Source organism: Polypterus senegalus, chromosome 11 (assembly GCF_016835505.1).
Source record: "Polypterus senegalus isolate Bchr_013 chromosome 11, ASM1683550v1, whole genome shotgun sequence".
In the NCBI taxonomy this organism is placed as follows: Eukaryota; Metazoa; Chordata; class Cladistia; order Polypteriformes; family Polypteridae; genus Polypterus; species Polypterus senegalus.
The window spans coordinates 70,779,710-70,804,924 of NC_053164.1; the positions used below are offsets into that span (position 1 = coordinate 70,779,710).

Here is a 25,215-nt window from a genome sequence, read left to right on the forward strand (position 1 = left end):
CCTGTTCCTTTGGAAGTTCTATCCACTGTCAAGTTTTAAGCCTCAGGAGCTTTTCAATGTGAACTTGCTAGCCGATCGATATTTCACAGACATCACTGAGTTGCACTATTCCAGCTGTTTTGGATGGTATTAATAGTTTTTTTTCAGATATGTAAGCTTTAACTTACACTGTGGTTGAACTGGAAACATCAAAGTGCAATTCTCAGCTCATATCCACTTTTCCAAATGAAAACAGAGCAGTCGACTGCACAGACATTGCTATTGTAATGGCGCTGGACAAGTTTCTTTATTGTCAAAAATTGAACAAAAAATAAATTTAAGAAACAGAACATGAAGTTAATCCCAGGAATGTTCATAAGAATATTCACTAAAGATAGCAAAATATCCACAAACTTGGATAGATAAGGCTTGTTGGAGTCAGTTTATTAATGGACATTTGCCTAGAAACTTGTTTGCATCATTGCAATGGGACTTTAAAATATTTACATCCATATACAGTGGTGTGAAAAACTATTTGCCCCCTTCCTGATTTTTTATTCTTTTGCATGTTTGTCACACAAAATGTTTCTGATCATCAAACACATTTAACCATTAGTCAAATATAACACAAGTAAACACAAAATGCAGTTCTTAAATGATGGTTTTTATTATTTAGGGAGAAAAAAAATCCAAACCTACATGGCCCTGTGTGAAAAAGTAATTGCCCCCTTGTTAAAAAATAACCTAACTGTGGTGTATCACACCTGAGTTCAATTTCCGTAGCCACCCCCAGGCCTGATTACTGCCACACCTGTTTCAATCAAGAAATCACTTAAATAGGAGCTGCCTGACACAGAGAAGTAGACCAAAAGCACCTCAAAAGCTAGACATCATGCCAAGATCCAAAGAAATTCAGGAACAAATGAGAACAGAAGTAATTGAGATCTATCAGTCTGGTAAAGGTTATAAAGCCATTTCTAAAGCTTTGGGACTCCAGCGAACCACAGTGAGAGCCATTATCCACAAATGGCAAAAACATGAAACAGTGGTGAACCTTCCCAGGAGTGGCGGCCAACCAAAATTACCCCAAGAGCGCAGAGACGACTCATCCGAGAGGTCACAAAAGACCTCAGGACAATGTCTAAAGAACTGCAGGCCTCACTTGCCTCAATTAAGGTCAGTGTTCACGACTTCACCATAAGAAAGAGACTGGGCAAAAACGGCCTGCATGGCAGATTTCCAAGACGCAAACCACTGTTAAGCAAAAAGAACATTAGGGCTCATCTCAATTTTGCTAAGAAACATTTCAATGATTGCCAAGACTTTTGGGAAAATACCTTGTGGACTGATGAGACAAAAGTTGAACTTTTTGAAGGCAAATGTCCGTTACATCTGGCGTAAAAGGAACACAGCATTTCAGAAAAAGAACATCATACCAACAGTAAAATATGGTGGTGGTAGTGTGATGGTCTGGGGTTGTTTTGCTGCTTCAGGACCTGGAAGACTTGCTGTGATAGATGGAACCATGAATTCTACTGTCTACCAAAAAATCCTGAAGGAGAATGTCCGGCCATCTGTTCGTCAACTCAAGCTGAAGCGATCTTGGGTGCTGCAACAGGACAATGACCCAAAACACACCAGCAAATCCACCTCTGAATGGCTGAAGAAAAACAAAATGAAGACTTTGGAGTGGCCTAGTCAAAGTCCTGACCTGAATCCAATTGAGATGCTATGGCATGACCTTAAAAAGGCGGTTCATGCTAGAAAACCCTCAAATAAAGCTGAATTACAACAATTCTGCAAAGATGAGTGGGCCAAAATTCCTCCAGAGCGCTGTAAAAGACTCATTGCAAGTTATTGCAGCTTGATTGCAGTTATTGCTGCTAAGGGTGGCCCAACCAGTTATTAGGTTCATGGGGCAATTACTTTTTCACACAGGGCTGCCATGTAGGTTTGGATTTTTTTTTCTCCCTAAATAATAAAAACTATCATTTAAAAACTGCATTTTGTGTTTACTTGTGTTATATTTGACTAATGGTTAAATGTGTTTGATGATCAGAAACATTTTGTGTGACAAACATGCAAAAGAATAAGAAATCAGGAAGGGGGCAAATAGTTTTTCACACCACTGTAAACAAAACGGCAACACGGGTAAGGTATCGAAACAAGACCGTAAAAAATTATACCATAAATGATTTTAAATCAGGACAATAATGTTGTCCATGGATTTTCTGATGTTAAAAATAAAGATTCACACCAAAGGTTCTGCACAGAAAATTAAATAATAACAATCTCACAAGAAAACACCTACACAGAAGAAGATCTGGATTGACATCTTACTAAATCCTATCTCATTTACAGTAGTTGTTATTCCACTAGAATTCATTGCTGTTTTTTGATATCATTGACCTAAAGGATGAAAGTCATTCTCTAGTCCCCTATTAAAGACTTTGTTACGTAATTTCAAAACACTGTTCCAGGGTATTGTTATAATCAGTTGGTTATAATATTAAGTTAAATGTCACTGTTTCTATGCACACTGTTATGGATTCATTCATACAGGCAGACCAAGTATGGTACACAGGGGCTAGGCTGAATTTAAAAACTATTAGCCTAGCAGTTTGGAGAATGGGACAAACTGCAGTGTGAGCATTGTGCTATTCTTTTTGGAGGTGGGGTTTGAGTTTACTGTCCTTGCTTGGAGACCAGAGAAGACCAGCACATGGAGAAACCAGTATATGAGGATTTGGACTGCTACAAAACCCTTTGAAGCTTATGGATGGATGATGTCATCCGTCTGGAAAAACCTTTCAGCACAGTGATGAAAATGGCAGACTCTATAGATCAAGATCATACCTTGATATTGTCTTGTTATGGCTTCCTTTTGTCTGTGATACAGAGTAAAATCATCATTAAAGAAAGCTAAAGTATATCTTTTTCTCTCGTGATTTTTGTACTGCCGTAATTACTATGGGAGGGATATCACCTTTTATATCATATCTCTATCTTTTCGTTTACTTAATTTAAAAGAACTTATTCCAACAAGGGAGCTTTTGCTTCTAAAGGAAACAGGTATATGAAGTTACTACATAATACAAAAATTTTTGATGGCTTGAGAGAAAAACAATGCTGGGGTGGTGTGATAATAGTATAAATGTTAGGCACTAGTACACTTATATGAAGATATATTTACAAAATCTCTGTACATTTTAAAATTTGATCATTTATTCATCTCGGAAGTACTAATACATTCAATATGATGTAAGAACCCCATTTCTAGCTGTTAAGTATTATTGTAATAGTTTTCTGTCTCAGGATTTGAACAACATTTCCATCAGTGAAGGAAATGTGCATTCTTCTATAGGAGAATGTCAGGTCATCTGTCCATGTGGATCAAGAAGCAATATAATGCATATAACATATTTACAACAGAAAGCTAAAATTATCTTAGAAAGATGTCTTGCAAAGATGAAATTCAAGTCCAGACCCAAACACCAAAGGGATACCATGGTAGGATTTGATTTAAGCACAAAAGCATCAAATCTCTCAAAAATTAAGCAGGTAATTCTGAAGGAATGGGACTACCTCCACCAAACCATGGGTGCAGATGGACCAACAATTACAGCAATTTTTGGTATCATTGTGGCTAAAGGCACTGCTGCCAGTTACTGAAACAAAGAGGATGAATACTTTTATATAGAAGCTTTACACGCTTTATATATTTTCTTAGAGAAAATGCAACTCTGTGTTATTGTTTGTCTAAGATCTGTTTTTAGAATTTGAGGGAGAAGATTCAATAAAATTCCATGAAAAATACATACAACATTCAGAAATTATGAAAGAGATATATACTTCATTTTTTAAGTCTACAACATTCATTAAGTTTGAAATTAAGATAAATACTCAATAGTGGATGTGTGGTCTGCATCTGTGCATTTGGTTGAGACCTTGCCAAAAAATATTGATAGTACGAGTATTGTGTGTGTTCTCTGCATGGTCAATGCAAAGGTTTTCAAAGCTCAGCTGCAAAACAAGAGTTAAAGTTCCAGGTTGGAAAAAAGGCAGAAAAAAACATCTGAAACAAAGGGATAGGTGTGGAGAGCGAACTCACAGAACAAAAAAACAAAGAACATTTGGTAAATATTTTAGTAATCAGGATTTGTCAGGGACACTGAAGGGCTCAGATGGATAATAAAATAATTGCACACTATATAATACCTGAGATAAACTAAACGGATCTGCTGATCATAAAAATAATGGTATAATAAAGATGGGTGGCTTTGTTGATTAAGTACAGAAGTGCCACTTTCCAAACATCGCAAAGGAACTCATGATAATAAATGCTGAGTGTTTGCTCTTGCAACATACATTTCAGCTTTGTGCTCACATTATGATTTAGGCATTTGAAACCAAAGAAATATAAATTCATCTATGTATAGCCTATATTTTCTAGAATTTACCTGCATTTGCTTTTTTTGCAATAATCTATCAGTCTTACACTGTATTTCGAAATGTACTGTAATTAATACAGAAGTACCTTTTCAAGCTCAGATTTTTTTCAAAAGGTTCACACCCTTTTTACTTATGAGTATGGAGAGGAAAGGTATGAGGTATGAATACTGTAACTTGTAATAAATGTTTCCTTTTCTGATCAAAGTTTTAATGAATGACATCATTTGTAAGCATTAGAATATTAGACCAGTGTAGCCATTCCATTTAACAAACCTAGTCAATTAATAAGCAGTGCTAACCACTGGGCCACCAACTCACCTTATTTTTTGTCTTTTAATAATTTGTATACTTTGAGTACTGTGTGGTGATAATACAAGTAGTTATCATAGGTTTTCTTAGCAAATTTAAACATTAAATGTACACTGGGTATATCGAGGGTATGCTGTAATTCTAGGCCATACACTTGCATATTGGGTGGCACGGTGGTGCAGCGGTAGCGCTGCCTCACAGTAAGGAGACATGGGTTCGCTTCCCGGGTCCTCCCTGCGTGGAGTTTGCATGTTCTCCCCGTGTCTGTGTGGGTTTCCTCTAGGTGTTCCGGTTTCCTCCCACAGTCCAAAGACATGCAGGTTAGGTGCATTGGCGATCCTAAATTGTCCCTAGTGTGTGTGTATGTGTGTCCTGCGGTGGGCTGGTGCCCTGCACAGGGTTTGTTCCTGCCTTGCGCCCTGTGTTGGCTGGGAATGGCTCCAGCAGACCCCCGTGATCCTGTAGTTAGGATATAGCGGGTTGGGCAATGACTGACTGACTGACACTTATGTATTTTTTAATGCTTTATGCCAATTTAAGTTACTGCTGGAGCAAGTGAATTTTTCATCTGGGGTAAATAAAGTATTATCTCTCTGTCTGTTTTCATCTTGATAGTATCTACTTTTAGGTGTTCTGGTTTTCTCCCACTGTTCATAGACATGCAGCATAGTTAATTTGGAGACGCTAAGTTAGTCCTACTGTGTGTGACTGTGTGTGTGTTCACTGTTGGACAAAGTGGGCATTGCCCATTTTGCCAGGCTTTCGTGGCATACCAGTCCTGTTAGAAAATCACATTTAATAGGGATGCAGACCTCCAGCTGCACTAAACCCTGGCTTGCATATCAAACTACGTGAATGAACTCCATTTTGTAGCAGGACTTCATCTGATAACAAAGGTTTAACTCAGAGGTTACCTGACATCTTTCCAAAGGCTCCTCTGCAGACTTCTTGAGCCAGAAGGTGAAAAATGTACTCAAGCAAGGACACAGACTCATAACTCAAGGGACAACAACTAAGATGGACAGAGGAACTTCCCTTTCCTTTAAAACCACATGCACCCCATTTCTCAAAGAAAGTGAGAAGAAGAAAAGAGACAAGACAATGGCAATTTGAGAGAAGTTCAGGGATTCTCTCTGGGCACCCTCCCTGGGAGGAGACGAAAAGGTGAAATTCTCTTCTCTTTGTGAACCTAAAACTGAGACCCAGTCTGTCAAACCAAGGCTGTGTGCCAGCAGTCTGATGAAGCTAAAAAGCCAGCACTTCAAGGAGGGAAATTAGGCCAGAATAAGTAATGGATTTTTTCTAAGATGTAGCAAAAGACAACAGAAGGCAAGCTTATGTAGCAGCAGCACAGTATTGACAAGGATCATGCACCAAAGAGAACGGGTGCATTCTAATACATGAAGAATCTCCCTCTTGAACCCGGAGCAACAACAAAGTAACAACTCCACACAACATCGGATATCATCATAAAGCAGAACTCAAAATAATAGTAAACAGCTAGTCAATATGTTATAGATTTGTTTGTCTAGTCTAGCGCTTCAGAGGAGACAATGCTCTGGAAACTCTCCTTCCCCCTGTCTTTCCAATGTAGAGGTGTCCCGCCAGGTAAGGGCCACAGCCATCTACCACAATGTGAAGTTATCATATTTTTATAATTCTTGTATTTATCAATAAATTGTATTATTCTGTTTCTTACAACAAGTGTGCCTTAGTTATTTTAATAATTCTTTGCATTTATATAGTACTTTTCTCACTACTCAAAGCGCTCAGCAATTGCAGGTTAAGGGCCTTGCTCAAGGGCCAACAGAGCAGAGTCCCTATTGGCATTTATGGGATTCGAACCGGCAGCCTTCCAAATGCCAGTGCAAATCCTATTTTGATATGAGTCTAAAGGCTGGAGGCCCGAGTCCTAAAGGTGAGGTAAATAAAGTAGGAGCCTTGCTGAATTATTGCATTAATTACCTGTATTGCAGAAGGCAAAACTGATAATTAATTAACCAATTTTAAAATGTATTTTTCAAATCCCACTTTATTATGGCATCCTTCTGGACAGAAGTCTTATTATTAATCAATCAAAAATCCTGCATCACCCTGCGATGGACTGGTGCCCCATCCAGCATTTGTTCCTGCCGTGCACTCAGTGCTAGCTGGTCTGGACTAAGTAGGTTGGAAAAATTACATGATGTGACATATTAATGGTAACTGATATTGTAATACATTGTGCAAAGCACATTGAGCTGCATTCAGTATGTGAAAACTGGAGCATAAACACATTTCACAAAATGATTTCTATCCATCTAAAATATATAGTGGGAGAACTAATTCAGAGCTGGGATAGCAGGCATTTACAGCAGTATTTGTCTTACAAACAGGACAGGAGTTGAGCCTTAAGTCTTCTAAATGTATGTTACACTGGAAACAGGTTACGGGCTAGCAGCACAAGGGAGTCTTACATCTCGTATTTTACCAAAGAACATTGGACTAATCTACCCTGGAGGTGAATATAGACCAGAAAGACAGTAGGGGACCATGGGTAGCTGAACAGGAGTCCCACAGCTGGCAGCAGGTATACAGTATTTCTGGCCTCTTGTTACTTATAAGCATGGACAAATAATCTGGGGGCTGTCTGGCCTTTTAAAAAAAGAGATGGGGTACAAAGCTGCAGTAACAAATCAGGTCGCCACAGAAAGTGTTAGGATGACCTCCCTACAGGTTTCAAAGCTTAACCCAATTATTACTTGGGATAACCCCAGTATTAGTCCCTGGCCATGGCTTAGACTTCTGGTCATTTAACAAATGTACTTGCAGTCAGTTGGTGAATAAGGGCAAGGGTTTGTCTGACAGAAGGAAGAGGGGCCAGGTTTGTGTGAAAGAGACTAGAACTTAGACTTAAGGGAGGTCTGCAAAGTTTATTATTGGGAAAGTGCATAAAGAATCCCACTAGTTATAAAAGAGTGTAAAACATACAACTAGGGGTTTTTGTCTGTTTTTTAGTTTCTTCTTTCATGTGTTGTCATTTTTATTATTGTTATGTTAATAAAATATATATATACTCAGCAAAAAAAGAAACGTCCTCTGACTTGCAACTGTTTTTACTTTCAGTAAACTTAATGTGTATATATTTGTATGGACAGTAAAAGAGTCAACACCATAAGACATAAACTAAAAATGTTTCACAATGTGTCCCTGAATGAAGGGAGGCTCAAAATCAAAAGTACCAGTCAGTATCTGGTGTGGCCACCAGCTGCTTGAAGTACTGCAGGGCATCTCCTCCTCATGGACTGGACCAGATTTGTCAGTTCTTGCTGTGAGATGTTACCCCACTCTTCCACCAAGGCACCTGCAAGTTCCTGGACATTTCTGGGGGGAATGGCCCTAGCCCTCACCCTGAGATCCAACAGGTCCCAGACGTGCTCAATGGGATTGAGATCTGGGCTCTTCCACTTCGAGGATGATCAGCTGTCCTTCCTGTCTCCCTGTAGCGCTGTCTTAGGCGTCTCACAGTGCAGACATGGCAATTTATTGCCCTAGCCACATCAGCAGTCCTCATGCCTCCCTGCAGCATGCCTAATGCACATTCACGCAGATGAGCAGGGACCCTGGGCATCTTTCTTTGGGTGTTTTTCACAGTCGGTAGACAAGTCTCTTTAGTGTCCTGCGTTTTTAGAACTGTGACCTTAAATGCCTACTTTCTGTAAGCTGTTAAGGTCTTAACGACCATTCCACAGGTGCATGTTAATTAATTGATTATGGTTAATTGAACATGCATGGAAAACATTGTTTAAACCCTTTACAATGAAGATCTGTAAAGTTATTTGGATTTTTAAAACATTATTGTTGAAATACACAGTCCTGAAAAAGGAACGTTTCTTTTTTTGCTGAGTATATATATATATTTTTTTACTTTAGCTTCTGTGGAATTCTTCCTGAATTTATGGACAACTCAAGAGAATTCCATAGCTTCAACAATATCAGATTCAAATTTGATATTATTTATGCCATGAAATTAACATTAAACTAATGTAGTCTGAAATGAAATAAAGTAAATTTCAGTAAGAATAATAAGTAAATATGATAGCAGTTCTAGATAAATTTCCACACATTTATTATGAACAATCTGAGATATATGTATTCATCCAACTCTACTTCTTTTCATTACCTTTGAACAATGAGATGTCAACATTTAAAATCATACAGTATACTATATTCTGACATTACTAATGTAATGTTACAAAAGAGAACATGTGCCATGTGATAAGTTGTATAATAAGTTCAGTTCATGCCATTATTCTTTGCTGATCAACTTCAGGTCTTTGAAAGTGATTAGCAAAGTCAGAAAGATTCATCTAATATGAAGATAAGTCAGTGTTCAGCAAAAGTAATGGTGTGACTTTAGTACATGTCAGCACCCAGTATTTTGAGCATGTCGTAGTCTTGTAATAATTTATTGAGAAGGCCACCTAAGAGGAAAAATAAAGTCACCTAAATAATTAAGTACACAAAAACATCACTTCTCAACAAAAAGTATTATTATTATATTTTATGTAATTACGTACTGTTCTACTTGCTTGATACCCAAGACAATTTACGAAGAATGTGACATACAATAGGAAGTTCTCATCTTTGAAATGAGAAATCACATTAAACTTTTAGGCATTGCCCTGGTCTTGTTTAGTTCTTATGATTATTATCTTTTATTCTTATTATTTTTCATTTTACAGGCTACTGTTGTGAGTTATGTAAAAAAATAAATATATAATGATCACTTTCAGTTGTATGCAGTGTCAGATACACACTAGTAAAGGGCAAATTCAGGGCTGCAATACCACTCCTGAGGAGGAGAGGGTGCTGCTGGTAACACCTCCAGGATAGACCAGCCTCAAGAATGCTGAAATCACATCTGCTATCTTCAGACTGGAAGCCACGCCCCTTCTCATGAGTGTGCCAGATCACCACACCACCAGAAATTTGTTCACTGAAGATTTTTGGTGTTGTTACAACTTGTATGTTCACCCTTTCTTATTACACTTGCCCAGTTCATTTTTTTTCTTCTCACTATAAGGAATGTACCCTTCTGATACCCCAACCCTCTTTCTACTATATGTTTGTGCTTTTTCTTACAGCAGATACTACTCAACTATATTTCTCCTTTAGACAAAATGACTTTTCTGCTATTGCATCTAAACTGATATAACCCCTTATAACTAAAAACAATGGATGATTGATCATAATCTGCCTTAGAACACACAGTTCTCTTCTATACTACACACTACAGTGAGGTGTTGTCACCTTTTAGTTAATAAACATTAGTTTACTGTGCACACGTTAGGCATTATTTTTGACACTAATGTTCTTTTAATATAAACATACTTTTTTAACAATTCAAAATTATAGGAAGACTTTTGTAACAAAATTACCATTCACTGGTGCAATGTCTTTTTTTACAGGCTCCTGTACTAGGGTGTTGTACCGTGTTAGCCATTATAAATGTAGAGAAAAGCCAAGAAAAATGACACCTTTTATTAGCTAACTAAAAAGATTTCAATATGCAAGCTCTCGAGGCAACTCAGGCCCCTTCTTCAGGCAAGATGTAATCATTTACATTTACAAGATGATTACATCTTGCCTGAAGAAGGGGCCTGAGTTGCCTCGAAAGCTTGCATATTGTAATCTTTTTAGTTAGCCAATAAAAAGTGTCACTTTACAGGCTCCTCAAATAAATCCATTAGTAGTTTTGAGCTAATAAAGAAATGCCACTGTGAGAATCCTTATTGGAACAAAGAAGTACAACCAGTCATTCCTGTTCTTAGATTTCTGGATTGGCTTCCAATGAAGTTTAGAGCTTAGGTCATAATCCTTCAAGTAACAAACAATTTACACAACTCTGGCTCTATTTACTTAACAGAACTTATCAGTGCAAACAGATACCAGTCTACTAAAGATGCCAAAGATTAATAAAACAACAATGCAAGCAGTGCCTTTACCTACCAGATCCCAGTCTGTGGAATAACCTGCCTATTTGTGTAAGTCTCCACATTTAAAACAATTCTAAAGATGCATTACTTTAGTCTAGCATACCCTGAATAACACAGTTGATTATGCTGTTTGCAGTGCAATTAAGCTTGTTAGTTATCTGCTCCAAAACAAACCTTGGCAGTTGTAATGAACACTTACAGACCATCTTTTAGTCTCTTTCTCTATTTGGCATCATGCCATGGTACTTGGTGTCACTAGTAATTTCGCAATATATGCTTACTAGCCAGACCTTCTTAGTCATTTTACTTCAGTTTATATAGCTGTGTGTTTCAAGTTGTGTTTAGTGCATGCAGAATGTCCATCAGCATGCAGACAGTCAGTAATCAGAACCGTGACACTGCATTTCTTAAAGGTCAGTGGGCTCTCCAGACAGTACCGGTGCTAGGTTATTTTGCACCCTAAGCCAAGCTTATTAGCGCACAAACCAGCTGTTCAGTAGCTAAGCCGTACAACTGTTTTTTCCCCCTTGTTATGATCTGCACCCTAAGCAAATGCCTAATTCACCTTAATGGTGAAGCCAGTCCCGCCCTCCAGAGATATATTTTCTGTAGGAATGATGCCAACTGGAGTTTTTGTTCTCTTCTGCTCTGCTTCCATACATAAACATCTTAAGTTTTGTGTCAGTGAGACTTTATATTGATATGCTTTTTATAACATCTGTAAATACATATAGGTATCCCTGACACCTTGAAAGTTTCTTTGCACACTTTGATGCATCTAGCAGCAGGGAGACTGTACATCTACCTTGGCTGGAGGAGCAGCATCAGCCTCTAGTCCTACACCTACAGCAAGTGAGGTCCACCCTGAGGAGGATCAACAACAACAGAGCTGCAGGACCGGACAGGGTGTCGGGTAAGACACTGAAAATATGTGCTGATCAATTGGCAGGAGTCTTTCTGGACATTTTCAACCTTTCTCTACACCTTGCAATGGTCCCTGTTTGCCTCAAATCCTCCACTATTGTGACATTGCCTAAAAAAATCAGCAATGATTACTGCCCTGTGACTCTGACCCCAGTAATAATGAAGTGCTTTGAGAGAATCCTCCTAAAGTACATCAAGGATGCCATCTCTGCTGCATTTGACAACCATTAGCTCGCCTACAGGAAGAACAGATCTGCAGAGGATGCCGTCTCAATAGTACTTAACACAACCATCTGCAGTGCCCTAACACTTATGTTAGGATGCTATTCGTTCGTTTGGTTCAGCGTTTAACTCCTAGACCTGGACTCTATATATGCTGGAAGGGTTCAGAAGAGGGCCAAATGTATAGCTGTGGATCTCACCTATCCGGGAAATGGACTGTTTGTACCACTGCCTTCAGGAAAGCGATACAGAAACATTAAAACATGAACCAGCAGACAGTTTTTTCCCCCGAGCTGTGAAGTCCATCTGCACCTGCTAATACACACACATACATCTACATCTACCCCTAACCTGTCCCCATGTAGACATACACACACACTTTCCCTTGTAATCAACCACACACACTTGTATTCTTCCCCTGCAGACCTACGCACACAGATCACTGGTCTACTACCTCAGGAAAAGTCTGGACTTGATGATGTTTTATTACTGCTGTCTTTTATACTTATTATGTTTATCTTATTATTTATAGTGTATTGTGTATTTTAAGTATTCTGCCTTGAAGCCGAGTCCTACCAACCAAAAATTTATCTATCTATCTATCTATCTATCTATCTATCTATCTATCTATCTATCTATCTATCTATCTATCTATCTATCTATCTATCTATCTATCTATCTATCTATCTATCTATCTAATGTAAGTCAAAAGCATTGGAGATGAATAAAGTGAATTGAATTGAAACTAGTTTTGGAAAGTGTAGTTCTCAAGTCCTTACCAAACAATCTGTACAGGCAGATAACAGATGTACAGAAACAGACAAAGCTGATATTTTGTAATGCTTTAGAAAAAGGAATTGTAAGAAAATTACATCTCAAATGTTTTTCAATTCCATACACATTTCTTCCTAAAAGTTTAAACCTATTTATAATTCTTTGTAAAATGTATGTAGCATACATAAATCTATTTTAAACAGTATTGGATTTTAAGTGTCTGACATTCATTGGTAGGAAGCACTGCTTTAAATTCACAGTTCAACTTTCATTTATTGTATACAAAACTATTATAAATTAATATAAATTAGATACAAAACTATAATTTGACTAGCAATATTTTAAGAACTACAAACCAAAAATGATAATGTAAAGATGCACTGACTTACCTGTCTGCTAAGTTCCTGAACCTTTGAATAGGTAGTCTGAAGCGAAATATGTCAGATTCGAGTTGGCTAAAGCTGCTTCCTACAATAGCTCTAGGTGTGTAATGAGAAATAATTGTTACAAAATAAAATCAGACAGAACTGCTTTAGTTTATTAACAGTGAAAGGTTTATTTTCATTTCTCTTACCCTAATATAATCATCGGTCCTTCTGGCCCACAGAACATTCCCGCCGCTACTGTGAGAATGAAGGAGATTGTAACACCAAGAAATGTCCTCAAATTGAAAACATTATTGATTGCCGCTCCATTCAGTAAAGCTATGACTTCAGGCAGGCCACTTGCAGAACTTGTTGGGCAAACAAACTGGAAATTTCAGCAAAATGGTATTAGTTTATATTTGTAGTCAGTTAAAACATTTTGTCAAAAGCCTCTTCCTATCTGCAATGTTGTTAGCATCATAAACCTAAGTGTTTATTAGTGAACTGCTTATATTGCATCAAACATTAAAAAAAAATTTGATATTCGTCACCATATAGGTCATGTAACACTATAGACCTCTCTGTCTGGATTAATTTTAAGATGCATTCAGTTCCTAAGCAATGATATGTTTAAGAGTATGAAAATCAATGTAAATTGTGCAAAAGCCTGACTTTTCTAAAACATTTACAATGGGGGGTGTACGAGGAAATGAGGTCAAATAAGATGTTGTTTTGTTAAACTATGAATAAAGGTTGTTTAATTATGAATAAAAGAATAAAAGTTGTTGTGATGTTCAAAATAAACTGTGCCTGACACATTTGCACATCTGGCATCAAAATAATTATATTAATAATAGAATGGAATAGAGATGCTAAAGTTACATTGTCATTCTGATTATTTGCAAAAATCAGACTAGACTGTGCTTTTTTGCCATGTTGACATTTCTACTTTACTATCTATCTATCTATCTATCTATCTATCTATCTATCTATCTATCTATCTATCTATCTATCTATCTATCTATCTATCTATCTATCTATCTATCTATCTATCTATCTATCTATCTATCTATCTAGACAGACCTGGCAGTGTACAGATTCTCCCTATCCAATCTAATGGAGCTTGAGAGGATCTGCCAGGAAGTAAATCCTGGTGTACAAAGCTTGTAGAAACTTAGCCATGAAGACCTAAAGTTCTAATTGCTGCCAAAGGGGCTTCTACAAAGTACTGAAAAGGTTCTGTATACATATTTGAATAAGAGATTTCAGTTTTGATTTTTAAGACATGTTTTCATTGATGGGCAAAAATGGAAAATGTATCCATTGAAAACTAAATCTACAACACAATACAGTGTACAGAAAGTGAAGGGGTCTAGATACTTTCTGAATCACATGCATTTCAATTAAGTATCCAGACAGACAGATTTCAAACTCTGGGGACAGAGAAAAAAGAGAAACATTCTGGGTAACTGGCATGAGTAGTTGAGTGACACAAGAGGATGTACTCTAGGCTATTAAGGGGATGGCTGATGCTCTCCCAGGAACACAAAGTAAGCACTTTATCCCTCAAACTTTGACAAGTTGCCTAAATACCAAAAATGATTCTAATAGAAGCAAAGACATTATCTTTAAATAAATCACTAAGATCAATCAGATTATTTTCCACATCACTTAGTAATCCCACACTTTGGTTTGTCCAGGTATTTGATCCTGTTTGTAAATGAAGACTTGTACCTCTATCCGTGTCATTAAATTTATTAGAGGTCAGAAGAGACTCTCTGTTCTGTCTTGGTTTGTTTTGTATTGCTGTCAGTTTATTGTGGTTCTCTCCTTCTGTTGCTTTCTTAATCTGGTAGTCATTTTATTCCTTTTAAAATATGTCCTTTTTACTTTTTTATTTTGTTTACATTTTTGGTTTGTTTTAGTCAATTTTATTGTTCAGCACTTTTGTTGTCACTTGTTGCCTTTTAAATGTGCTATATAAATAAACAAGAAATTAAATGAAAACAAAAATGTTAACTATAGATTCAAATGAGTTAATACACATGAGAAAACTATTTGCTATTCATTACCAAACAAAAAAAGGAGGGATCAAACATATCAAAATTGAAAAAAAAATGCTTCCTCAAATCACACAAGCCAATTTATATATACTCGGGGAATTGTTTTAAGAGAGATTTTTTTCTTACCAGGACTGATAAAGATGAGACAATCATCATTACAGCGCTGATTCCAAAAACATAGCTCCATGTAAGCATGTAATTGCTGTCCTGTAATTGCAAGAGCAGATAGCCAGTCATTGATATAAAATCTCATTGGATCATTATTAAGTAGAAACAGAACCCTTTAGATTCAGATATGGTTATGAAGATTTATAGAATTTAGCTATTCACATCCCAGTAATGGAAAATTAAAGAAAAAGGATAATGAGATGTCATTTGGAAAATCTAGAGTACTGTATTGCCATAAAAGAAAGTTAAATTAATTTTGGTCTTTGCAGAACAAGAAGTATTTTAAGACTTTTGCTCCTATATATAATAAAAACAGATTTACTTTATAATCAACACAATGGTTAAGTTTTCAGCATCATCACATACTGTCAAAAAGAACTATTGGGGAAAATGACATGAATACCATAGAAATCAGCCTGCTTTACTCCTTTTGAAAAAGAAGAGAATAAAACCCTGAAAAACAGACAGAGTAGTATAGCTAAGTGATTTTTTAAATGAAATGTAGAATTATTATTATAAAAGTAATTATAAATTTGATGATTAAAAAATTAACATCATAATGGCTTATGACACCGTCAGTGAAACCTGCTATAATATTCAATGTGTAAGACAAACATTTCTGCTTAAAATGTTTGGCAAATATATTTTAACTTACAGCCATGTTTACCAAGGTCTTTTATAAGCAAAATAGTTTGTAAAAATATATAGATTTGTACTTTAGAAATTTTCTCTTTCTGCATTCCATTTCTTGCTAAAATGATTACAGTTCATTTTTTGTATTATTAAATGTGGTTAGAGGGCAGGCTTAGGCCACAACATTTACTTATGAAATTCATTAATTCATTTCCTGAGGCTGCTTACAGTAGTTAAAATAGGTTTGTGGGAGCCATATCACTTGATCACACATTAATCAAAGCAACAGGCTTTTGGGATGTGGAAGGAATCCAGAGTGCCCAGAAAAAAAACTCTTGTAGACATAAGAAAAACAAGCACAGGCTCCACAATGGCAGAGTTCAGGTATGGATATGAACCCAAAACTCTGAAACTTTATGGTGGACGAGCTAACGATTGTGTGTAGTTTTTTGAAAATTAAGAAAATGCTACCTGTATGTAAGGAAGAACAAATGCCCACTTCAGCCTTGTTAGTAATTTGATTGTTTGATATGTCAAAAATCCTGTCACTCCAGTGCCTATGCCAGTCAGCCCCATCATAAGCCAGTAGTCCCAGTCAGAGTGTAAACTGCAAAGAAAAACAAGCTCATTACACATGCCATACACATCTACAACAAAGATACTCTTTGAAATAAGTTTATTTTGAAGATGAATTACTTGTTAACAAAGGAGGATAAAAGGTGATATTGATATTATTAATGATGTGTTTGTTTGCAGATAAATATATATAGTCTATGGATTGTGCATAAAAATAAAAAATATTGGATATAATTCTCTAGTACTTTAGCATATAATGTTATTTATTATATGTTGCATATAATAATATTCACTGACATATTATTACTATTATTATTACTATTACTTTTATTATAATGTTTATGATTACTATTATTATTATTATGATTAGTAGCAGTAGCAGTATTGTCCTACAAATGAAACATGTGGTCACTCTCTGATGCCATCATCTTGTGTTGTTTTTTGTGTTATTAAGCAAGGTAGCCCTCATTTAGCAAATAACAGTTATTGACAGATTAACGAATGTGTGTATTGTTTAGTATTTTAAAAACAGCAATAAAAAACAGGTATTTTTTCAATGATTCACTTTGAAAAGAATATATGTAATTGAATATGTAAGACTTGTTCAGGCTACAGGCCTAATTGCAATTTTACAGGCAGATGGTGAAGAATAAAGCACACTGTTTTTTAGTTCTATAATTTTACATATCACAATATAACTAACAATCGCCTACTCCTCATCAGGGTTGAAAGTGAAACAAATATAAGAAACAAACAACAGAAAATATGTAGCATTTTATTCTTATCATTATTTATTTAATTAAAAAGAAAGTTCCTTGTGAAGTGATCTAATACTCCTTTCCTGTTTTTTCTTTGTCAATATTTGTGGATAGCACAGCATCCAGACACATCAAGGAGTGTCCAGCTGTAAAAAAAACTCCCACTGGAAGAATATCCTGTGCGCCATACTAAGTGGATGTGACTTATTCTTTCCTATAGGTGTGGACTTACACTAAAAAATATTTTTTCATCTTAAATGTTGCTATATAATTTAGTATATTATATTATATATTTAGTAACTGAGCATTGCTATATTTTAGGCGATGAGCGAGCAAGAAATATTTGTTCATAGTATTTTAGAAAAATCCTGTCTTTGACAATAAGAATGGGACACCATTAAATTTGACTGCTATACATGATTGTTTTAAAAAATCACTTGTATCTCTTGTGTCTGCTTGGTAGGATGACTTTTCCACATTATTGTGCCATTTCAAAGTGTTTCCTCTTACACCACCTGAAACTACTCCTGTCTCTCACACTCTCCATCTCATCTCTAAACACTCCTCATGCTACCATTCAAGTAGTCATCCACAGTTCACCTCTGAACCCTATACTCAGTAAGTCTCTGACATCATGAAGGATTTAATTGTCACTCTGAAGTAATTTAATGGCAAACCCTGAAACCACTGCTGGGCATCTTATCTGTCCTCCAGCAACCACTGATATACCTGCACCTTCTTCTATAACTCTTCATTCACCAAATATTCATGACAGTTCATAATAATTCACCATTTAGACGCTTGATTTTATAAGCAGCACTGTCCTGTACATTCTCTTCTGGGATCATGTACCTTTTTGTGGCCTGGAACTTTTGCTACCTCGGATGGTTCTTTCCTGGCCTTACTTTCGTCAACAGAGGTTGAGACCCCTTTATCAATAACTGGTCTGCCTTCTACCTACCAACCTGGATGACTATCATACACTTCCAACTGGACTATTCCTATTTCACACTTGTGCTAGTGCCACTGTCTAATGTCCTTCCCTGAAATGCAGTACATATGGTGGTCTTATCACCCACTGGAAAAGCCTTCCTTTTTGTCCTGGCATGACAAGATTTATCACCCCATTCCAGGTGTTCTCTCTTTACTTGGGGACTTTTATGTGCTCTGTGTTTTAACCTGCAATTACCAAATTTAGCAGACCACAAGTGTCTTATTGGAACCAAATAAATTGATACAATGTTGGTATTAGGATGAAAAAAATAAATAATCATTTTGCCATTTTACCATAATAAAAAATGGTCTAATATTAGTGTACATGGAGTTTGCATGTTCTCCCCGTGTCTGTGTGGGTTTCCTCCAGGTGCTCTGTTTGCCTCCCACAGTCCAAAGGCATGCAGGTTAGGTGCATTGGCAATCCTAAATTGTCCCTAGTGTGTGGTTGGTGTGTGTGTGTGTGTGTGTGCACTGCAGTGGGTTGGCGCCCTGCCCGGGTTTTGTTTCCTACCTTGCGCCCTGTGTTGGCTGGGATTGGCTCCAGGAGACCCCTGTGACCGTGTAGTTAGGATAAAACGGGTTGGATAATGGATGGATGGATGGATGGATTAGTGTACTTATTTGTGACTTGGACACTGATTGTCCATTGATTGAACGCACTAAGTTTCAAACATTATTGATTTTATCTGAGTTTTGGATAAAAGTTTCAAGATATCAGATCACTATTTGGCAATGAAAGTGTGTAAACTTGTTAAAAGTTTCATTATTCAGCAAAAAATATGGGTACTTTTCAAAAGACACATTAAGAGATACCGTAGCTGTTCAGTTTTCATGTAACACATAGTGCACTGGACATTCCAGATCAAATGTTTCTCAGTCTTTATCTGCCATCCCTGTATTTTTTTTAATCTGATGGAACTACTCACTACAGAATAATTCACTTCACATTCATTTTCTTTGCAGCACACATTAACAAATAGATAAGTAAAAAAACTATCAAATTAACCTAACCTGTACATTTTTCACATATAAAATAAAACCTGCATGGAGAAAAGAATGTGCAAACTTCATACAGATGGTAATTATGCTGTGTCTCTGGAACTGTAACAGACCAGTCGCTATTGCGTTAATAAAATCAGAATTTAAAGGAGTGAAAGACAGAAAGCAGCTTTTAATAGGTAATGGGGCCATCTATGTTGTATGGCCTGGAGACAGTGACACTGATGAAAATACAGGAGGCTGAACTGGAAGTGGCACAGTTGAAGATGCTATGATTTTCACTCAGAGTATTAAGGGTAGATAGGATCAAGAATGAGTATATTAGAGAGACAACACAGGTACGATAATTTGGTGACCAAGTGAGAGGCTAGATTGAGATGGTTTGGTCACTTGCACAGAAGTGATAATGGGTACATTAGGAAAAGAATGTTTAGGATGGAACCACCAGGGCAAAAGAAAGGAGGAAGGCCAAAGAGGAGGTTTATGAATGTGATGAGGGAGGACATGAAGGCAGTTGGTGCAGCAGAAAATAATATAAGAAGATAGGGATAGATTGATGATCTGCTGTGGTGACCCCTAAATGGGAGCTGCCAAAAGAAGGGGAAGAACCATATTATAGTTTTAACTGGAATTAAATGGAATTTCACTTCACTTACAGTTAATACAGTGTAACTGTATTACTATGAGTACCTGTATGGATTTTTATCATTACCTTCTCCATTTGCATTTGCTAAATGCATTGTCTTGATCCTTTAAAACTATAACCATGCTGTCAGAATGTGTGATTACACTGGTAAGTGCAGATTTATTAGAATTATAAATAATGACTAATAACACATTTTATTTTAAAGCAGCTTTACTATACACTATCCAGGTGAACTGTAATTGTGGGTCCTTAACAGTTTATTTTTATAATTGCCAACCTTACTGATTTGATTTTTACTCAGCCTTTTAACTTTTAACCAGAATGGACACCAACAATCTCTGTTCAATTTCATTCTTATTTCTAGGGCACTGGGCACAAAACACTGAAATGATTCTGATACTGTACAAAAGAATGTGATAATGTTCCATATTAGTCAGCAGTTCAAGCAGGTATTTAAAATACATCCAGCTTGGTGACTCAACTGTGTGTTTAAAATTGTTTAGGTAAAATTTTTTGTCTTGTGTAAAATAAGAAAAGTATAAAATATAACACGATAAATATTTTTAATCAGACCAACATGTAAAATCTCGGAAGCAAAAGCCTAATAATGGAAGAGCATCTGGCAGCGTTTATCTAAAAAAGCGACCTCGCAATAGTGTTGCATAGCACGCAGCATTTAAATTGTGTGCATCTTGTGCCTTAAAAATTATGTGCTGTCATTTGACAAATTCTTCACTTCTCCTTTTCAAGGTCACTGTGGACATGTTGGTTTGAAGGATAACTTCAAAGGATTCTTTTTGGCCAAGCATTTCCTTTCAAATAACTTTTAAGAAGCAAATATCTGTTCATCTCAGACACTTGGCTTAAGAACTTGGTCTGTTGTCCTTGACTGTTTTTAAAGTCTGAAATTTTGAGGCTTAAAAATGCTGTTAATTTACTTTACATTTTATTTGTAATAAAGTATGTGGACTGTGCCTTTAAAGCTGAATGAATGTTACTGAAAAAAATGAGATTATCATATTCACCCAAAAGCAAGATGGACAGAGAGAATAATTTCAGAGCAGCTGTTAGCTCTTCTCTCTCAAGATTCCATCACCCTGACCTTAGACTTCATGTCATGTCCTTGGACACATGGAGTTTGTACATTTCTCGCCTGCACATGTGGGCTCTTTTCTGAGAACTCTGGTTTTTCTTCTACATCCCCAAAGACAGTCAATCTTTTAAAGGCCTCTGCAACAGGCTTGTCCTTCATGCTGGGTTGACCCCTTCCTTGTTGGGCCACGTTATTTCAAGATCAAAATATGTAAGACTAATAACGAAAAGGAGAGAGCTGACTCTTTCTAATTAATTCTTAATTTTACAACATTTTCTTCTTTATTTCTAGCTCTGTTTTTAACCCTTTTTTCAGTGCTTGAAGTAGTACTAAATTATTGGCAGTACTCTATTTATGGTGATACACTAGTATTTCATTAAAGAGTCGGGTTAGGGTTAGGGACTGGACTAAAACCTCCAGTGGAAGGCCATTTAAACACTATAAGACAAAGTGGGCATTGCCAGTTTTGTTAGGCTTTCAGTTGCACACAAGGCCTGTTAAGGCAGTAGATTTAACAAGGATAGAGAAAGCCATTTGCACCTCCACCTGCAATCCAAAGTGAATGACTGAACTGCAGCCCTACCAACAAGTTGTAGAGAACACAGGAAAGAGCCTAACAGTGAGCCAAAGAAGGAAGCATCACACCACACCCTTGAAAAAGGAACATGTAGGAAACATCAAGTATACACTTCAATGCCGGAAGAGCCCTCTACTCAGACTTGGAGGAACAACAGCAATAACTCCACACAGTATCAGACATCATTCTTACAGATTTTGTATTGTAAAAGTGTGAAACACTTCTCACATCATACACAAAATCGTACATGTATTTAGTATCCTTGGATGGCAGAAATAGAATTCTCTCAACCATTTCTTACAATGCCACAGAGAGTAAACGTGCCCAGAACTGTTTTTTGGGTCAAAGTACTGGTCATCCCAGGAACTGGGTTTCTAGCAAAATATCTCAAGGTAATTCACAAAAAATCTAACTGTTAAGAAAATGTTGATTATTTCCTCTGTGTATTCTCTTCTTTGTACTCCAGGAATCAATAATTAACAATCATGCACCTAAAATATGTTGTTCTCTGCAAATCCATTTATAGCTAATTTCATAGTCTAACACTCCATAATATAGACAATATTTAATTTTCTGAAGTTATTTGTTACCTAGACCTTAAGTGATCTTTATGTACAAAATGTGTTCACACCCTTTCATCAACTATGTGGAATATCTTCAACAAGTCATAAACTTGTTAAACATAAACTTCCCAACTTTCCTAATCTTCTATCACCATATATGTATGAATATGTTTTAGTGAGTGATTAGGACAATACTGGCACTTCTGACTTTATCAGTCAATAAATGTAGAGGATCTTAAGCAATGTTGGGAAGCGGTCTTTCTTATTACTATCTCAGCAGTTGATGTAACTATTTTGTTCATAATAAACATTCTTCATCAAGCTGTGCCAAACATGCCAGATTAAAATTATGCATTATTTACATCTTTCTAGATTACAGTTATTAAAAAAATATCAGAAACTGTGAACATTACCATGTAGCTCTGGCCTAGCTAGATCATGTTTTTGGGTTATCCTAAAATAAGATTATTTTGGGGAAGGATATTTGCTTATCTGTTAGATAATGTCAGACCTGATTATTCCCAATTCTTTATTCATTAATTAATTCATAAATGTTATTGTAAAATAAATTTGTCAGGCTTTTGCTGCCTTTGTTACTGTTTTACTGCTGGTGTTTTAATCTGTACTGGGAAATATTTTAAAAAGAGCCATTTTTCAAATAGTTTTCTGAATTGGGAAATGACAGGATTTTATTATTTAATGCATTTTAATTCTCTCTTTGAAATGTTATATTCATTGTATTTTTGATTAGACTATTTTTTATATATTATATTAAAGTGTTTTTTTGGCATTGTCTGTTGTCCTCTTTTACTTTAATGCATATATTTGAAATTAATTTTAAAAAATAATAAACGTCATTAACCACCTATATATTTTCTGGTTAGGACTTTGGGAATCAGAAGTGCATTCTGTTAGAATAAGAGTGTGAGGCAGCATCCAGAACTGGGTAGATCAAAACTTCCATCCCTCCATCCATTATCCAACCCGCTATATCCTAACTACAGGGTCACGGGGGTCTGCTGGAGCCAATCTCAGCCAACACAGGGTGCAAGGTAGGAAACAAACCCCGGGCAGGGCGCCAGCCCACCGCAGTTAATGTTTATACTGCGTTATTTTTTAAGTAAAAACAGGCTATGTTAAGATTATTATAATTAACCTTTAACAAGTAGTGAATGGTGTCATGGTAGTGTAGTGGTTATTAATAATTCTAATAGAAACATATATTTTCTTTATTACAGTGTTTAAAATCAAACATGGAACAAAAAAAAGGCAGGGAAACAGAGTCTGCCGAGGTTACGTTGGCAGCAAAAAGAAGTAAATGCCTGAGGTACACTGCTAGGCTATCATAGTACACAACACAAATACACATCCACACTCTGAGCTGATATACAGTCTCCAGACAGAATGCAGAAAGAGCTCATATAAAGGCATTAAGGGCACATTCATACATTTACTTTTCCAATTAAGAGTTATTTGCATAGTTTCATAACACAGGGCATACATAGCAAAACAGTAAAATAAATTATATTCTGTGGCCCCTATTCATAGCAGTCCAGTTTATATTTAGAAAGTAGGGCATGCTGCATAATGTCCACATGGAGATGAACGAAAATGCACATTAGATAATTCTTATTTCACGGACCTGCACAACACATGCCCTGAGAGCATTTCACCCTTTAATTTTGATCTGCACTTCAAATCCATCATTACCCCCATAGCAGCTTCTTGGAAAGACTCTACTTTGTACTAGGCAATGCCATGAAGGATGTTCTTGGAAGCACCCATGAATTGCTGACAGTTTATAACAAGGTATGCTCATGTACATCCATACTCATGGTAGTGGGCCAGTTGTTAGCTAATCTAATAAGCAGGCTTTTATTATGTGGGCGGTTCGCCCTAAGTAGACACAGTGGGGACATGCAAATTCAGAAACACACAAACACAGTGACCTGGCTGGGATCTGAACCTGCAAGTCTGGAGCTACGAGGCAGCAGACCCAGGTGAAGTGCCACCCACATGCATAAACATACATATCTATACATTCTTATATACAATATTCAGCTATTGCTATTCTTATTTTTTTGACAAATAAATATTAAAATAAAACAAATTTAATCATTGTACATGAAAAAAACCTACATTTTATATAATTTTTATAATACACAAGCTCTAATATATCTATTGCTAACTTTATCCTCTAAATGAATTCTTAAAGTAGATTTAAAAATGTTCTCTCTACCTTGAACCTGTTTTCTTTAGCCATGCTTGATACACTTTGCTGTGTGAAGGAACAAAATCCAAGCCTTCAAACGTTGCCAGTCGCATTCTGTCTTCTTTAGTAAATTTAGAATTAGCATTTCGTCTTTTTCCAGCATCCGGAAAGTCCTGAAAACCATTGTTTAGCTTGCCACTACTCATGGTTAATAAATTGAAAGAGTCTTTTACTTAACTTGAAAAGTCAGTTAATGATTTTGAGTTCAGATGGGCGATTTCCTTTCTGTATACAAAAGATTTACAGGCTGCTGGATGAGCACAGCTACTGATATTTTGTGACACTGTAACCCTATATAACGTTTCTACTGACCTAAGCCAAGCTACTTTCCAAAAGCCTTTACCACCATCAACCAGCTTCAGCCAGCTGATTTTGTTTTGGAAATTGTCTTAACCAAAAACAAAGAATGTCACAACATTTTGATTTCTCAAGATCTGTGAAATTGGAACACACCAGTCAAGAAACCTGAAACTCAGTGATCATCTACAGTGTATTGCAAACACCCCTTTTCAGCTGCAGTGGCCTGGTTATGCTTGATTATGTGTGATAGGAAAAGTTTGCAGCTCCCTTTTGACAGAGCTGATGTTATTTGATGATATTTTTATTTTTTTCCATGATAAGTAATTTACAGGATGGCAGTGGTTAGAACTTTTCCTTCACAGTTCCAGAGTCCATGGTTCAAATCCAGTCAGGTGAATGTTTGTGTGGAGTTTGCTCATTCTCGCCATGTCTGTGTGAGTTTTTTCTCTGTCTACACTGGTGTCCTTCTACAACCAAGATATAGAAGTTAAATTTATTTGCAAATCTAAATTATACCAGTGTGATGGATTGTATCCGGTGAATTTGGCATCTCATCCAAGCTTTCCTC

General features: G+C 36.5%; 1 protein-coding gene across 1 annotated transcript in view; it reads right to left on the reverse strand.

Moving 5' to 3' along the window:
• Positions 1 to 24,642, reverse strand: part of LOC120539176 (chloride channel protein C-like) — a 58,293-nt gene extending 33,651 nt beyond the window's left edge. Inside the window, exons 1-5 of the mRNA XM_039769005.1 lie at positions 24,315 to 24,642; positions 16,339 to 16,474; positions 15,193 to 15,273; positions 13,213 to 13,388; positions 13,028 to 13,117 (exon numbers count right to left, since the gene is read on the reverse strand). Coding sequence (XP_039624939.1) covers positions 13,028 to 13,117; positions 13,213 to 13,388; positions 15,193 to 15,273; positions 16,339 to 16,474; positions 24,315 to 24,493 — 662 coding nt within the window. The 5' untranslated portion in view covers positions 24,494 to 24,642. The remainder of the gene's footprint in view (positions 1 to 13,027; positions 13,118 to 13,212; positions 13,389 to 15,192; positions 15,274 to 16,338; positions 16,475 to 24,314) is intronic.
• Between the last annotated feature and the right edge of the window lie 573 nt (positions 24,643 to 25,215).